This window comes from Cavia porcellus, unplaced genomic scaffold (assembly GCF_034190915.1).
Source record: "Cavia porcellus strain 051 isolate PalLab524CR breed Dunkin Hartley unplaced genomic scaffold, mCavPor4.1 scaffold_11, whole genome shotgun sequence".
NCBI lineage: Eukaryota > Metazoa > Chordata > Mammalia > Rodentia > Caviidae > Cavia > Cavia porcellus.
Genome location: NW_026947494.1, coordinates 43,887,110 through 43,905,475, shown reverse-complemented (window position 1 = coordinate 43,905,475; position 18,366 = coordinate 43,887,110). Strand labels below are relative to the sequence as shown.

Genomic DNA, 18,366 nt, shown 5'->3' with positions numbered 1-18,366 from the left:
GCCCTCTGTTCCATCTTCAGTGTTCCTCACATCAGTTAATGCACTTTTAATCTTATGGTTATGCTGGGTTCTTGTAAGACCAGTTACTTGGGAGGCTGAGGCAGGAGGGATGCAAGTTTGGGCGATTTAGATCCTGTCTCAAATTCAAGAAAGGGCTAGGGATGTAGCTTAGTGGTTGAGTACATGCTTAGCATGTGGGAAGCCATGAGTTCAGTCCTCAGTACCTCAAAATAAACTTCTGGTTACTCAACTAGAAAACCTTTAGATGGTCATTGCTGATTGCTCTTTCTTATAGTTACATCTAATCAATTTATTCACAAACCCTGTTGATTTTACTTTCAAATTAAATCCTGAATTTGACCACTATATAATTTGTACAAGGCTTGCTCCCCACCTCTAAATAATGCCTTAAACAGAGCTAGAACAACAACTACTACTACTACTTCCTCTTCCTCCTCTTTTTCTTCTCTTCTTCCTTCTCTTTTTCCTCCTCTTCTTCTTCATCATCATCATCATCTGAGACAAGATCTCACTATGTAGTTTAGGCTGGTTTTGGACTTTGCAGCCTAGGCTGGCCTCCAATTCATGATAATCTTGTCTCAGCCTCCCAAGTTCTGTGCCACCAGGTCCTGCACTCAGTTAATTATTGAACTGAATTGAATCATTGCTTCATTTTTAAAGAAGTGATACTCAAAGGGAGTAAGAAGTCACTTTCTCTAGTTGAGGTGTAAGCTTTTATAATGAAATGTCCTTTAATGTTGATCAAAATAACAATATTTTAAGTTCTTTCATTTGTAAGACTTTTGTAATAGACGTGTTCCTTAGCCTTTTGGACTGTATACTGAATTAAGCTAAAATGTATTTAACAGTAATCTGTTTCAAAGATCTTTTTTTCAGATATAATGACTTTATAAATAGGAAAATATTTTCTTGTCTGCTTATATTAGTTATAATTTCCCCTATACATTTTTTAAAATATTTCTTCTGGTAAAGGTAATATTAATGAAGTACCTTCCAGGTAAACACTCCATATCACGAGTGTATGTTATGCATGAAGAAACTGCTCTGAATTGTTTATAGGAAATACATCCATGCTTAAAGTGATAAAGGAATGCGGCATTCTAGGTAGACTTTCTTTTAGTTACATAGTACTCATGATCTTCCTTTTGGTCTCTTGGTTCTTTTCTCCCCCTCGGTTCAGGGGATTGAAACCAGGGTCTTTTGCATGGAGCTATGTCGTCAACTCATTTTTTATTTTGAGACATGGTCTCATTGAATTGCCCAGGTTGAGCTGGAACTTTCATCTCCTGCCTCAGTCTCTACATTGCTGGGCCTGTAGGCTATACCATTGTACCCAACTTCTTTACTGTCTTACTCAGCATGAGTTTTTCTTAGGTACTTGTTAACTTTTTTTTTTTTTTTTTGAGACAGTGTCTCTTTTTTTTTGGTCTTTTTCCTTTTTATCGGTACCAGGGATCGAACTCATGACTGCCTGCTTGCAAGGCAGGCGCTTATGCCGCTGAGCTAAATCCCCAACCCCTGAGACAGTGTCTCTTTATAGTGCAGGCTGACCTTGAACATGGTTTTGTATCCTAGGCTGGCCCTGAACTCATGGCTTTCCTCTTGCCTCAGCCTTCTGAGTGCTAGGATTATAGGCATGTGCCACCATGTCTGGCTCCCTAACATTTTTTACAACTGTAATTTTCGCTTTTCCTTTTTGAAGTCTCTTTTGTGGTGCTGTAGATTGAACCCAGAGTTTCACACATGCTAGGCAAGCAGTCTGTCACTGAGCTTCTCCATCAGCCTTGTTTGTTTATTGATGCTGAAGCTGATGCTGGAGCTTGTAATTGAGGACCTTGTGCATAAGCATGAGCTGTATTGTTGTGCTACACTTCGAGCCCCAATGTGTATTTTCAAAATTGACTTTTTTTTTTAATTTGGAATTTTCCCCATTAGTAAATAAACAAAGGTAGACTTTCAAATGACCTAACAGAGAAGGTAGACTAAATACATATACACACATCACATGTTCGTTTAGCCCAGGGGTACAGTCAGGTGGCAGAAATAACAATTGACTCATTATTCTACATCTAGCTTGTACTACTGTGTTCTCTAGGCTTCTTATTTTTATCCATATCCTTCCTTTCTCATTCATGCATTAAGACAAGAATATGATTGCTGATCTGTTTCACAAATGGACATCATCTTCTCTGTTCCATGGGTCTTTTGGTTTGTTGATAAGGTTCTTTCATCTTCTAGACCACTTTACAACAAATCTCAAGGACCTGACATCAGCGCTCAGAACTTCTCAGACTGTTACTCACTGCTCTTATTCTGAGACAGTGTGTCCTTTAATGATTTGCTACTCTGGGCTCTGGAGTTCCATGTTACTGTCTCTCTTGGGCATCTGATAATAAGTTCTAAAATGCTATTCAATAAGAGAGAACAGAATATTGATACATGTTACAGTATCATCAATACATGGTGTCTTTTTTAGCACTTTCATTGATAAATGAAACACAGCCAGCTATGACACAGATGCCATAGGTTTGCCACCACTGGTACAGAAAAACTTTAAAACATTATTTTGTGTCATTTTCAGTAATACTAGCAGACTTCCTTACGTATGTAAAAAGATTCTTAGCCATATTTTCTGTTTTGCTGGACACTTACCACCAGTCTTTACAATTAAAATAGTTCATTAATATTTCTGTTGTGGTTCTAAGAATTACATTGTACAAGAATAAATGAAAGATACTGTGGTGTGACCACGTTCTTGAGTTGTCCTTTCCTGTCTCAGGTGTAGGATAGGGAAGTGTTCTTGTGGGGCAACAGTTTGTGGAAGTGATGAATTACCATCATATCACATGCTCTCTTTTGAGCCTTTACACATACTCACTGGTAGAAGTAGAAAGCTGTGTTTATTTGTGAATGTGTATGAGTTATGCAGAGATTCTGAGTCCTAAACAGACTGTGACTGGCTGTGTGGGCAAAAGCAGGATGTGGGAATGTTAAATGGTACAGCCTCATTGGAAAACAGTTTGGCAGTTTCTTAAAAAGTTAAACACAAAATTACCATATGAACTAGTTATTCCACTTGTAGGTATCTACCCATTAGAAATGAAAATATATTTGCACACAGACTTGTATGTGAATGTTTAAAGTAGTATTAGTCATAGTAGCCCCATACTAGAAACAACCCGAATGTCTATTAACTGGTGAATAGATGAACCAAATGTGGTGTACGTGTACTTTTGGAAATGGTGGCAACAGAAAGGAATGAAATGAATGCTATAACACAGATGTACCTCTGAATTTGTACCAAATGTGTGATTCCATTTACATGAAATGTCTGGAAAAGGCAAATCTGTGAGAGACAGAAAGCATGTAGGGACTGAATGCCAATGGGCTTATGGAAATGTTTAGAATAATATAAGTCTTCTAAAACTATATTATAGTGATGGCTATGTGGCTTTATGGGTTTATAAAAATCACTAATTCATGGTTTTAGAGTGGGTGACTTTTATGGCATGTAAATTGTACCTTGAAATTGTTTAAAAGCGGAGCAGGAGAGGGGAAGGAAAGTGAATTTTGCCAGCTAATTTAAAAGGAACACTGACAAATGCAGTTGTGAAAGATCATGAAGGATTTAAAAATGCACTAGAAATCTTTAAATAAAAGAAGGATGTTTAGGGGCTGGGGATTTAGCTCAGCGGCATAAGCGCCTGCCTTGCAAGCAGGCAGTTGTGAGTTCGATCCCCGGTACCAGAAAAAAGAAAAAGACAAAAAAAAAAAAAAAAAAAGAACGATGTTTGATCTGAAATAAAAGAACAAAAATCACCTTTGCCTTAAAATGTGTAGTAAACGTCAAAGATAACATCAGATATCCATTTACATTTTTGCACTGTCTCATACTTTTGTACATTTTTGCTGGTGGAATAAATTAGTGCTTTAGAAAAAGCTTTTTGGAGTAGTTGGTCAGAGATCGTGGTGTTTATGTGTTAACTCTCACCAAATACCTGAGGAAAACAGCTTAAAGGAGGAAGAATTTATTTTGCATCATGGTCTCAGAGGTTACATTGCATAGTTAACTAGTTTCATTGCTTTTAGGCCTTTGGCAAGGCACTAACATCCTGATGCAAGGGTGAGGTGGAATGGAAAGGCTTACCTCATGGCCTCCAGGAAGCAGAGAGTCAGAGAGGAGGGCCTTGGGTGTGAGATACACTGTCATCCCCAAAGTCATGCCTCCATGGTGCACACCCTTTAATTATGCCTCATCTATTTCCATCACCTAACTATAACACTATCAAATTATGTCACATCAATGGATTAATCTACTGATGAAGTTTGAGCCATCATGATTCAATCGCTTTCTGAAAGTTCTACCTTGGAACCTATGAAGCTTTGGGGGGATATTTTCCATCTAAACCACTGTAGTCTATATCTTTTAATTACACATCAAGATTATTCTAAGGAAATACTTAGAAATGCAAACAAGGGTTTTTATTTGGAAATGTTCACAGCAGAATTTATAGGGTAATGAAAAAAATTAAAAAACCTATGTGCTCTCAATGTAAAAATAGTTAACATTTTAAAACTTAAGGCTCTCTTAGTTGCAAGTACATAGTAGAAACCCTTTCTAAATAGCTTGAGTAAATACTTTACAGATGTTTTGTTGAGAAGGATGTAAGACATTATCACAACCCCAGATAGCAAGAACAGAAAGGCCGTTTGATAAGGGGAAACCAAAGCCACCTTCTCCATTTCACATTTTCAGGAGTATGGCTAGCTGCTTCTTTTTTTGAAGACCACTCTTTGTCCTCATCCTCCTTGTGTGTGCTGCAGTTATGTTTGTCAGCTTACATAGTTTCCATGTTTGTTTTAATTCCTAATGTTTCCAGAACTGGAATCTGAACTAGCTCATCATTTTAAGCCCCACCTCCCCCATAATGAAGATTGCATCCAGGATCTTTGCACTGAGCTATATCTCTTAGCTCTTTTTTAAAAAAAAAATTGTTTTATTTTGTCCAGGCTGGTCTTAAATTCATACTCTTTCTGCCTCAGGGGCCCAGAGCACTGAGATTATAGGTATATACTAACAGTCCTGGCTCATTTTGAACCATAAGTGGATTATTGAACGTCTTGTGGTTTTGTGTTCTCCCTTGTATATGTTTGTTTTCAGGCTTAAAAGTGAAATGGCATTAGATAATTGCTTTGGCTTTTGGTTACTGTGACAAAATACCTGAGATAACTTAAAAGGAGAGAAGGTTTATTTTGACTCAGTTTCAGTCCATGGTCATTTGGCTGCACTGTTTTCCATCTGGTGAGACAGAGTATCATGATGGCGATTTTATGGCAAAGCACAGCTACTCATCTTATGGTATTTAGGAAGCAGAGACACAGAAACCCACAAGATACACCCTTGAAGGGTGTGCTCAGTGACCTGCTACCTTCTGTTATACCCTGCCTTCTGATGGTTCAGCCACTCCTCCCACAGGGCCACCAGTGCAAGACCAAGCCTTCAACACATGAACTTTAGGAGACATTTAAGATCCAGTACATAATAGTAGTATATCTTGAAGGCCTGTAAGAGGCGTGACAGATATTGGTTGGTTGGTTATTTATTTATGGTACTGGGGATTGAACCTAGGGCCTCATGCAAGTTAGGTGAGTACTCAGTCATTTATGCCCAGCCATGGTAATTACCAATTTAGAAATATTGCTGAGGCCTTTTTGACACATCAGAAGCTTTCAAGAGACTAGTGTGCATTTGTGGTAGACTCATGTTTGTGTTCTTATTACACACTGTGGCTTCTATAGGTTGGGTTCTATTAAAACTTCTTTTAAGAAGACTGGCAGTTAAAAACCCATTGCACAATATCTTCCACTTTTGGCTTTAGAGATCCTTTGTATCCCAAAATCTGTGTTGTTGAGAATCAGATCCTGATAACCATTAACTGTCAACACTTAGATCTTTAATAATTTTTCTTCTCTCTTGAACCCTTTTAAAAGTTCTTTTTCATCTCTGTTTTTCTTTGCTATAATTATACACTGGGCTCTATCAGCTTTATATTCCTGGTGACACATAGCAGAATTCTCTACACAATGAATTCACCCAGTATTTGTTCACTTAAATATTCCTGTCTTACATGATCTTATTTTGTTCCCCTTTTATCCTGAAAAGTACCCATAAGCTTTTCTCTTTCTAAATTCATGAATAATTTCTAACATATCTTTTATAGTGAAAGAAAAATTCTTAGTACTAATGGGCATTTATATTAATATTTTTCAGTATATTTGGGCTACTAATATACATTTTCTTTAGACTAGAGATAAAAGCCTGAGTTTTGGATGCTAATTATGTTTGTGAATCTAATTTCTATGTTAAATACCTTGTTCCAAAAGGAAGAGATGCTTATTGCAAAATGCAACCAGTTCAGAAATAAACTATGTAAGACAGTAAAATTTCCCATTATGTTGTGTAGAGTTCTTACAAATAAAATGAATTACAGAAAAAGTGAGTGGTTCTTTGTAAATATACATTTTTTTTAGTTTGGAAAGTATGGTTATTACTTGAGCAATGTGGTTGTTAGTTGAAGATTAAATGATTAGTTACTGTGTAGATCAGGCAGCAACTAAAATTATAGTTTTATGTGTTTACCTCTACAGTGTAAGCCAATAAGTGCCAAAAGTTTGTACAGATCTTTTGAAATTTTGCTGCAGTTATAAGTTACATGTATTGAGGATTTGGATATTTTACTCCACTTCTCTGGGTGCAAGCAATTTGGTGAAAAAAGGAGAGTGCAAATTCAGATTGACAGTTACATAGTAATAAAGCTCAGTGTTAATTCTAGGGCTGTGTGTGTGTAGCATTTAATAGAATTAATGGCTTTGGGAGCCTTGAAAAGACTGACAGCTGTTAGCAACTTGGCTAACATAAAGAAATAAACTTTGGTTCATGTATTCAATCTAACTGAAAAAGATAAATAACAGCTAGCAATAAAAGAAATATTTCATGTTCTCTTTTTGGCTTTTGTAGATTGGACATACATCATATTTGTGATATATGCACTCAGGTAGAGTGGCTGAGGCTGAGTTGTTATTCAGCTTTTAGGGCCTTAGTGGAATTAATGAAATCTATAACTAGTCATCAAATCTTGTTGCTTCTTGAGATAGCACTTAAACCTGCAGTAAGTATGTTAACTTGGAGGTTCCAGGAGAACATGGCGGACAGATAACAGCAACTACCAGAGGCTCTCTGAAAGACTCGGCTCAGAAGCCAGGAATGGTGCGGACTAAGGAGAAATAAGCAGGTGGAGATATGCTCTGCTGACTCAGGAACAATCTGGGCTGAGAGAAACCAACTTGGAATGCAGTCCTGGTGCTAAAACAGGAACAGAAAAGCCTCGGTGTGGAGGCTGGACCCCGTGCCATTGGAAGCCGCGATTTGGGTTTCCCGCCGTGCGGCGGCTGGCTGCCTCTACAGTGGCTCGGCAAGGAGAGAGACGCGCAGAAGCTCTGGGAACGGGAGTCTGCGAACGGAGTCGAAAACAGGACGGGTAGGGAGGTGTGCACTGACTTGTGGTGAGGTGAGTGAGAGAAACTGACACTCTACCACAGTTTGACTCCAGTGGAGGACTTTCTGGGCCCGGGTAGTCCTGTGGGAGCAGGGCGCGGTGGCGACTCCAGCCACACATCCCCCTCTCGGGCGGGATTGGTGAAAAGTGCCTGGCCTGCGTGACGCTGCTGGCGGACCCGGTAGGCTGGCCCAACCCAGATCCCAGAGCCTGACGGTGGCCGGGAGGGGCGACCCCCGCGTAGGCTGCCTGGTCCGTAACTCCCTGGTGCGCTGTGGTGGGCAGGAACACCTAACCAGCGCAATTCGATAAGGCTGTGGCTGACAGGGAGAGAAGCTGGGTCTTCTATATAAGCTTGCATATATAAGGAACAGAGAATATGGGAAGAGGCAGCAACAAGAAAGGCTCCTCGGCCCCCAATTCTGAGAAACAGGCAATAGCGGACACCGCACCAATAGACATAAAGCGCCATATAGAGAGCCTCATAGACCAATTCAGGAATGAAGTTATCAACGACCTGAAGCTAGAAGTATGCAGAATAGTTAGAGAAATGCTAAGCACCACCCAAGAAAAAACAGATGGTGGACTGGAAGAACGAAAAAGAGGGGAGAATTGTTAGATGGAGAAAACAGAGAAAGCATAGAATACGTGAAGCAGGTTCAAAGGGACTACCAAGAAACTAAGAAGTCTATCGAAGACTGGCATAACAGCTTGAAAGAAACTAAGGACAGACTATCTGAACTGGAGGGCAGACTTGTAATATGGGAGAATGAAATGAAAAACTTCTTAAAAATAACAAAGAAACAAACAGCAATAATACAAAGACAAGAAGATGATAAGAGGATCCATAACTTAAGGATTAAGAACATAAAAGAAGAAGTAGGGACACAAACAAGTGAACTACAAAAGCTACACACAGAAATAATCCAGGAGAATTTTCCTAATTTAGCAAAAGGTAAAGATACTCAGATGTATGAGGCATATAGGACCCCAGCTACCTACAACCCAAACAGAGCAACACCCAGGCATATAATAATAAAAATTCCAGAAATTCAATACAAGAACAGAATATTAAAAGCTGTCAGAGACAAGAAACAGACCACTTACAAGGGAACACCCATCAGAATTACAGCAGATTTCTCTGCACAAACCATCAAATCATGAAGAGCGTGGGGGGAAATAATTCAAGCTTTGAAGGATAATAATCTCCAGCCAAGATTGAGATATCCTGCACAACTGTCCCTGGAAATTGATGGAAAAACAAGGTGCTTCCAGGATAAAGAGGGACTGGGGGAATTTGCAACCACCAATTCAACTCTACAGAGAGTATTGCAGGATATTCTAAAAAAAGAAAAATACAAAGAATCCAGAAATAGTGGCGGGGAGGCCACAACGAATGGAGCAGAGAACAAAATGAAGAAGACAAACTGACAGCTACTGACAGAAAAAGAGCTCAACAGAAATGAGGCAGAGAAGATTGGATGATAGGAACAGCTATTTTGGAGAAAATGACATCTTAATAGGTAATACTGATTTAGTATCATCTTGTTTTGAAGTCTCATCTAGCTTTTGTTCTTCTGTCTTCAATGGTCTAAATAGGTTGTATCTTATTGGATTTTATTATGTGCGATAGTATAAGCAAAAACCTTTTAAAGACCAGGAGATTATACAGAAACCATTGTTCATTTTCTGTTAGTCGATTCTAAATACTCTGTAATGCTGTCATTCTCTTAAATGGTTTTACATTGTTTTGATATACTTAATGCTACAGTATACGAAGTTGTACTCAAGGATTTCAAGGAAAGAGACAATATGGTAACTACTTTTAGGTCAGGATATCTGGTGGTGAAACACTATTCTGCTTAAATGGTTATGTTTTGATCTGTGCTGTTTTGCTGTTATGCCCTCTTTTATCTCAATCTCCACTCCATTATTTACTTTTTTATTTTTATCCTTTTAATTAAAGGTAAAAAATAGCAGGATATATTATAGTAACCCACTTTGACTTTCCATTATCTCGATTTAAAGCCCTGTATTACTCTCACCATCTGGTTTTCAAAGTTGGATTTTTTTTTTTTTGTCTTTTTCCTTTTTACCGGTACCGGGGATCGAACTCACCATCTGGTTTTTAACTGATGTTCCCCTATTCTGTTTTGCTGGATAGTATCAGGTTCGAAAGTTTAGGCATCAGCTGTGAAGATAATGAGATTCATTATAACGCCCATTCTCGTTGACTTTTATCTACTTTTGAAGACCTACAATGTCTCCAATGTTTTGGTTTTGTCGGTTTTATTCTTTACTGTTTAGTTCAATTGTATTATAACTGATGATATAGGCAGTTCTATTAGAGATAGCGGGAGGCATTATGGTAACCATTGTTGATCACCTTGTATTATGTTTTTACATTATCTATTATGTCCACCCTTTTGACTTGACCGATTCTGTTCTGTTATGTCTCATTTGGTTTTACTCTCTTCCAAAAAAGTAATAAGAACCGTGGGAGCAATGAAACCCAAAATGTGTAATAGTCATTGTACAAAAGAGAGGAAAAGAAAGTGCTCTAAACTATATAACTGCATGTATATTTAAGTGTATGAGATAGAAAATGATATCACAGAGTTTTATTGGATCTGTTTGCAGTATCATTGTTGGAATGTCCACCTTTACAAGCTTTAATTTTGTGACTTGAACAATTATTTCTAAGATGACAATATGTAATCCATTAACTAGTGATTTCCTACTGTTCATTTTTTTTTCTGTAAATCTGTATAACTTGTACCCTTTCTCTGCTTTTTTTTTCTTTTCTCCTTAAATAAAATTTAAAAAAAATTAAAAAAAAAAAGTATGTTAACTTGGTTATGGTACACTGCAGTGTGCCTCACTTAGGACTTCGTATTGAGGGGTTTCTGCTAAACTGTTTTTCAGAACAAATCAGGACTAGTCAGTATGCTATAATATAATCAGTGGGCCAGGTTTGGTGAAGTAAAGGAGAACTGAATTTGTAAGCCTTAATGTGTAGGCAAAAGCTATGCATTTCAAGAGGTGAGTGTGAGATGTGACCTTTACTGAAAACCCTGATGATAAAAACAGAGCTCTCTGTTAGGTGGTTTTATATTGGCTTTTGTTGTCTGTATTTACTTAAGAAACTTGATTTGAGTTCAGACTCCTTCAGCAGCTCTAAACCTGCTCTGACAGTACAAACATTAGTAGATAAAGCTGTTCTTAGATGCTCTGATAAGTTTCACTGTGATCATGACCTGTTCAAATGTGGTAGTGATATATGGATATGATGGAGATGTCAGAACAGTATTTGCCTTAAGGAAGTAAAGTGCAGGACAAATTGGTGTGGAAAGTGTTGAAACCCTGGTCATTAAGTGACAGTTGGGATCTGAAAATGACTTTCCCCAAATCAATTTAGTCTATTTAGCAGAAACAAGGACGGAGATCCTTTATGTTAATTTGGTTAATGGAGGATTTGGAAGCCTTTGTTTCCTCTTGAAAAAACACTTTATCCTAAACTTGTAACCCTTCTAATTTCTGTTGCATGCATTGCTGCATTTCCTTTTTACATGTGCTCTTATTTATTTACATGCCAAATGCATTTTTAAAGTCTCAGATTATTATTGCCATTAACCAGTTTTGATAATTTTTAATGATATTTTTATTTATTCCCTTTTAATAGCTGGATTGCCTTTTGCAATTCTTACTTCAAGGCATACCCCCTTCCAACGAGGAATATTCTGTAATGATGAGTCCATCAAGTACCCTTACAAAGAAGACACCATACCTTATGCGTTATTAGGTGGAATAATGATTCCATTCAGTATTGTCGTTGTAAGTTAAGTCCACTTTTTGAAGTTTCTAACTTTTGAGCAGTTGGCATACTTTTGTATTAGTCTGTTATTAAATGTATAACCTTCCAAAACATCTGGTTTTTTACAAGCCTTGAATTGAAGGTTTATTTAATCAAGATAATCTCAGCTATTTTAAGTGAGGCCAAAAAAACACAGTTGTGGATATGTGTAGATCTTACCTTAATCTGTTTCATGTCATTGTGGTTATTAAAGCTCTGATTTGCTATTGTTTCAGTAATTGGGTGATTATTAAATATTATAGCACTGTGTTTCCATAGTACTTTATTCAGCAGTATTATCTTGTAGCTTATTGTATCTGTGTGTACTTAGCTACTGAGTTTGTCAGAGTTGTAGAAAAGAAAGTCTCTAGCTAATATGAAGACTTCAATACATGTTTACTTTAGAATTTTTAGGTGATGTCATTAATGGGAGAGGAAAGATGCAATTCTATAAAAGCATGGTGTTGAACATGAAAGAAATTTTATTGCTACTGAAGGCAAGATTGAGAGAATTGTAACTGTTGTTTTCTACAGTTTCAGGTGGAGATGCTTAGGGAATTCAATTCCAGGGAGAAGACTTCTAGGGTTAAACTGTATGACTTTATTTTTTTGACAGAGTCTTGCTATGTAGCCCTGGTTGGCCTTGAACTGGTGGCAATCTTCCTGTCTCAGCCTCCCATGTGCTGGAATTACAGGCATGTGCCACCTTGTCCTGCTAAAATAGATGATTTTTATAATCATTTTTACTCAGAAATTCTGTGACTTAAAGAATATTGTGCTCCATAGCTTACAGCTTTAGAAACTAGATATAATTAAATTACTAACATGTAGAAAATATGTCTCTATCCTTGAGAAAGTTCAACAAGATGACAGCGTATGTACCTTGTCTGTTTTGGGAGTTTATTATTTTTTAAAAATCTTAATTTAGAAATATAATGTCTTAATGATTATTATCACATCTTATTAGCAGTGAAAGTTAACTCATATTTTGTGATGTACAACTAGTAAAAAAAAGCTTCATTATATAAATGTCTGTTTGGTAAGACCATGAACTTCTTGAAGGCAAAGGTATGGTACCATGTTTTGATTGCATGGTGTAGCAGAGCCTGGAATATCCTAGGTGTTTGCATGTAACTGTGGTCACATGAGTGAAACTGTGAAGTAATTATAAAGTAACATTAGTGACTCTTTTACAGCATTGTGAAGCTTTAAGAAATCAGGGATTCCTTTAGCCTACTCAAATGTTTAACATGAGGTTTTTGTTTTTTGTAATACTGGGGTTCAAGTTGACACCCCCTCCCCCATGGGTCTTACTAGCCTCCATAGTTTGGTCACGAGCTTGTGGGCTCAAGCAGTCCTCCTGCCACCTCAGGAGCTGGATCCTAGCTGGGTTGTAGGATTACATGAATGAATCACCATGCTCAGTGGCCTTTCTTTCTTTCTTTCTTTCTTTCTTTCTTTCTTTCTTTCTTTCTTTCTTTCGTATACGTATTTCTGAAAGCTTGTGAACTATTTCAATATATAATTTTTAACTAGCTCTCTTAGTGGCAAATAGTAGCTGGTTTCAGGCAAGATTCAAGGACAGTATTTAAGTAAGCAGTGCTAGAAATACAGTTGTCTTTCAGTTCCACTCTTCTGTTAGGAATTTGTGGTGTTTGTTTTTAGAAACAGGATCTCATTTTGTAGCCCAAGCTGGCCTAGAACTCATGATCCTCCTGCCTCAGCCTCCTGTATGGTTTAAAAAGGATCTTGCACAGGCAAAAATACAGAAATCTGCTACAAAATGGAGGACTACTACAAATAATACCCTTTTCTGGGTGCCTGTGGATATGTGTAGCTTGTACAGCACACACATAGCCCAAACTCATGAATTCTATTTCATTACCTTTGTACTTTTTTAATATTACAACATAATCCATGAGAAAGATATTTTTACATTTAGTAAAATGATGATTAAATTAATGAGTATAAGTTTCTTAAAAGAATATTTAAAGGTGCTATGAAAGTACTGTTTTCTTATCAGCAATATTGACAAAGACAAGCTCTGCTCAGGTCAGTAATTTCATGTACAAATTCAAAATAGTAAAATAGTTCCAGTTTGTTCATTAACTCTACCTTCTTGCAGACAGTACTTGGTTAGAGTTGTGTATGACTATTTTATTTATTGGAAAGTAAGCCATTTAAAGGTTGTGACTCAGACTTCATACCAGGCTTTTGATATGAATTGCAAATGACCCCTAATTATCTTAGTGATTAGAGTAGTCTGATAGAGAACCAAGATTAATAACTTTTCTTGAAAGACAAAGGAAGATTTCAATGTGGAAGAAGTGATCAATGAATTCCAATACCAAAGAGTTAATAAAAATATATTCAATTTGATGATACATCTTTGGCTTTTGAGAAAGATTCATAAAATAAAGCAATTGAGGTAATTAGCATTATTTGAAAGGGAGTGAAAGATGTAGAAATGTGCTGGTGTTTTTAGATTACTTACTCCTTTGGAAAGGTGGCCCCTGAATGAAACCATGGGGCAGTATAGAGACTTGTAATCCTGATCAGTGGCAATAGAAAGAATAGAGAAAACTGTAGAGCATAGGTTTAGAAGGTTGAATCACACCACTTTGATAATTATTAACTTTTATCTTTGTATTGTTTTACTCCCTCAGACATTGTCTTTAGTTCTTTAATAATTCATCATACAAAGAGCTAACGGGGCAGGATAAAGTATTAAAATGAAATAAAAAGAGTAGGGCTGTTTCATGTAGATCAAAAGGAATATTTCAATATTTAATCTAGAAGATGATTTAGAGCTTGTTTCTCACAATAATTATTTGATATGATACAAACACAATAAAAAATGATGACAGCTATCCTGAGAGCTGCTGGCTTTGTAGTGCTCTTGCTATCCTAGCATTAAAAGTTAAGTTTCAGCATATATTACTTCTGTATATCAGCATGTCATCTGTGTGTAGTTCCTAGCAAACTAATTTTCTTTATCAGTGGTAAGAACAGGTAGCTCTAAAGACTGGTGATTATGTCTAGGAAGACTCACACAAAATTTGGAAACTAGTTGATTGCCTAAGAAAAACAGCTAAGGGGCTGGAGATTTAGCTCAGCGGCATAAGCGCCTGCCTTGCAAGCAGGCAGTTGTGAGTTTGATCCCTGGTACTGATAAAAAGGAAAAAGAAAAAACAAACAAACAAACAAAACAGCTAACAGCTGAGATATGGAAATTTTAACTGCTAACATTGTGGTTGAATCGTATTTGGTATGTTTTCAATGGTCCAAGATCAAGTCCATAAGGAAGTCTTTGAGAAATTAATTATGGCAGTCATTTTATTGATAATTACTGGGACCCTTAAATGGCCCACAGAGGCAATGTGTACTTTACATTGTATAGTAGTATAGCTATAAGAGTATAGCTGGAGGCAGTCTAGGATAACCCTAAGCAAAATTGAAAATTTTACATTCCTACAAGTAACCATAGTTTTCCTTTCCTGTGATTTGTTCTCAGAAAAGGGTCTGTTCAGTTCATTCACATTAAGGACAATAATGAGTACATGTCTGTGTAGTTTAATTTGTTTAATGAATTTTCCATTTTTATCCAAGAGGCAGTGTCTTCAATTAAAATTCACTGACCATCTACTGCTTTAGATCATTTTAGCAATACTAGCCTTCTATTCAGTAATTAAGAAATCACTGTTTTGTAGAGTTAAGTCTTCATTGAAGTTATAACATTGTAATTGTGGAATTCTATAAGCCATTGAGCCTGAAGAAGAAAGAACTCTTGCTGTCGGGTTCTTAAGACAAAGCTTCACTAGTCCAAGAATTCACTGTATAGCCCAGGCTGGCCTAGAGCTGGCAGGGATTCTCCTGCCTCAGCCAGCCTCTGGACTGCTGGGATTACAGGTGTGTCCCACCATGCCTGGTACCATCAGGTTCTTGAAATCTCTTTTAGGAGGCAACCATTTATTTCATCTATGCTAAGGCTAACGTTGAAGACAGTTACTACCCACTAATTGGAAATATTTGAATGCTTTATAAAACACTTATACAAATTTAAGACAAGCAGGGAAGCTGATGGGTATCTCAAGTGAAATCCTGTTACTTATAACCTCTCCCTAATTGGCAAGCTGTCTTTTCCCTAAGTGTTTAGGTTTCACTTAACTAGAGTGTATCTTATTTAAGCAACAATTGTTATTATAATGTTGCCATTAAGTATTACTTGAATTTCTCAGGATGCTGACTTGTGAAGTATAAAGCACTTGGAGATGTTTTTTTGCCTTTACATCCCTTTTATACTCATGCGCTCACTCACAGATATATAATATAGGTATTACTAAAATGGGAAGTTCACATGATGACTTTTAACTCCATTTTACAAAAGTCAGTGTAAGTGAGGGAAGAATCACTTAAAATGTTTCCTTAGGGAAGAGAAAAGTATCAAACATGCTTGGTCCTTTAGTAAAGCTCCAGGATTTGGCCTCTGAAGTTCTGGAAGGTAAAGCTTGTAAACTCAGTGTACCTGTGCGCAGCAGTCTTAGATTCCTGCTCTTATATTAGATGTTTTACCCCCTAAAACTTGTTTTACTCTTTTTAATATGGACATCTTTGGTCCAAAGGGATATTTGAGAAATAATAAGGGCTGTCAGATAAAAGTAAGGGAGATTCTGATAGAGGAAATTTGAATTCTTTGAATAAGCTATGGTTTTGTTCTCCAAGATACATTACTGTTTAATTATTAAAATCCCAGTTTAGTTGAATACAAGAAAACAAGGCCTTGTTTTAGGTAGACTATGAAATGGTTTTGGGTAAGCCATTACTTAAGAAGCAGTGTCCAAAGTTGACCTGACACTTTTTTGTGTATAGTTTAGGATTGGATATCCAAAGTTGACTCCATTTGTTGAGGGGTGGTGGGGTGGGGGCTGGGGGTGGCTGTGGCTATTTTTAAAACCAAGATCTTACTGTAATTTATCATTTTCCCTGTATTGTTTAAAGTGTCTGCTTGCTAATTTAACATACTATTTTTGTTTCTTTTTCAGATGATTATTGGAGAAACCCTGTCTGTTTACTGTAACCTCTTGCACTCAAATTCCTTTATCAGGAATAACTACATAGCCACTATTTACAAATCTATTGGAACCTTTTTATTTGGTGCAGCTGCTAGTCAATCCCTAACTGACATTGCCAAGTATTCAATAGGCAGACTGCGGCCCCACTTCTTGAGTGTTTGTGACCCAGATTGGTCTAAAGTCAACTGCAGTGATGGTTACATTGAGTACTACGTATGTCGAGGGAATGCAGAAAAAGTTAAGGAAGGCAGGTAAGTGTTAAGTCTCTACTGCTTATTTTATCTTTGGTATTCTTGGAATAGAAGTTTTCAATGACTAAAAGGTGAGCCATCCACTAACTCAGTGAGGAGTCGGAAGTCGTGTAATCACTGGGAATCAATTGAAATCATATGTGTGATCTTTATTCTCTCATTCCCTATTTTAATCATTATGTTTTATCATTTAAGAGCATTTTACTGAGCCTGCATTCATTGCCAGTGTATAAGAATGTAAATTGAAGCTTACTGATCACATTTAGGACAGGATCAGCAAAATTTTTCCTAAGGTGCAAGATTATAATATTTGAGGCTTTATGGGTCATATGTTGCCTTTCATAACTATTGAACTGTGCCATAGTAGCAGGAAAGCAGCCATAGATAATAATTGAGCTGAAGGGGTATGGCCGCCTTCCAGTAAAACTGTTTCTATACAAATCGCAGCTGTCCCAGATGTCATGGTTTGCCGAATCCTGATGTAATCTACCCATTATGAAGCTCTGTTAGTGTGCTTGCTTCCGTGGCACATACACTAAAACTGAAGCTCTGTTAGGTCTGTAGTTTTTTTTTTAAAGATTTTTCATTGTTTCTTGAGTAGGGTCCCAGGTCAGGTTTGTCTTGAACTTAACTCATTCTTAGCTCATTCTTTTTTGGAGGATGGAGGGGAATCAAACTCAAGACCTCATACATCCTCCACCCTACTATGTAGCTCAGATACCTTGAGCACTTGTAATCCTCCTGCCTCAGCCTCCCAAAGTTCTGGGGTCTCAGGTGTGTGTCACCATGCCTGGCAATCTTACATTCTTAAGAGTAAGCTGTTTCCCCAAGTAACTTGACTCACATCATGACAGTTCCTGGTCCACAGGCTCAAATTGCCTCCTTGTCTTCCTCCCATATTTCCCCTCAGGGTTGGGGCTTGAACCTAGCCTGTTATGTGCTAGGAAAGTGCTCTACCACTGAGCTACATCCTCAGTTCAGGTTGCCTTTTTACACACCCTTACTGGACTGTTTCTTATATTTTAAATCACAGTGAGACCAAAATGAAATAGAATAGATCTAGAACCCAAAAGATCTAACTCCTTTAATTTGTAGATAAACAATATCTACAATAATTTCTATATTTTAAGATAGCTATTAGTTTCCCTTATTTGTTCATCATCCAGTAAATGCTCTCTCTGGGTGAGACATCCTGTGATGCTTTTATGATTTCTAAGTCACTTCACTGTTCATTTTGATTCTCTTATAAGCAACACAGACCTGCAAATAACCCTTGTTTTTCATGTCTAGTGTAGATTAGAAAACACCTTATTTAACTAGGAAGTACACTATACAGTATGCTCGGAATTAAGCCAGGAATAAGGGATGTCTGTTCCACATCTTCATGGAGCTTAGTCTAGCAGGAAAGATGTGAAACAAATGGTAAGAATGAAAGAAAATCTTTCTGGAATAATGAGGCCAAAAATATGGAGAGATCAGGCTGCTGAGTGGCAGACTTTGAGAGGTAAGGAGCACTGATACAGGTGTAAAATCTTGGGTTTTTTTTGGTCTTTTTCCTTTTTATCGGTACCAGGGATCGAACTCACGACTGCCTGCTTGCAAGGCAGGCGCTT

At 37.3% G+C, this 18,366-nt stretch overlaps 1 protein-coding gene across 3 annotated transcripts in view; it reads left to right on the top strand.

Annotated features, from left to right (window-relative positions):
* The window catches only part of Plpp1 (phospholipid phosphatase 1), a 92,240-nt gene that overhangs the window by 49,772 nt on the left and 24,102 nt on the right, over positions 1 to 18,366 (top strand). For 2 of the 3 annotated variants that reach the window (XM_013152814.3, NM_001173003.1), the window contains 1 exon segment: positions 16,473 to 16,753. In XM_013152814.3, the coding sequence (XP_013008268.2) occupies positions 16,473 to 16,753 (281 nt within the window). 3 annotated transcript variants of the gene reach the window in all.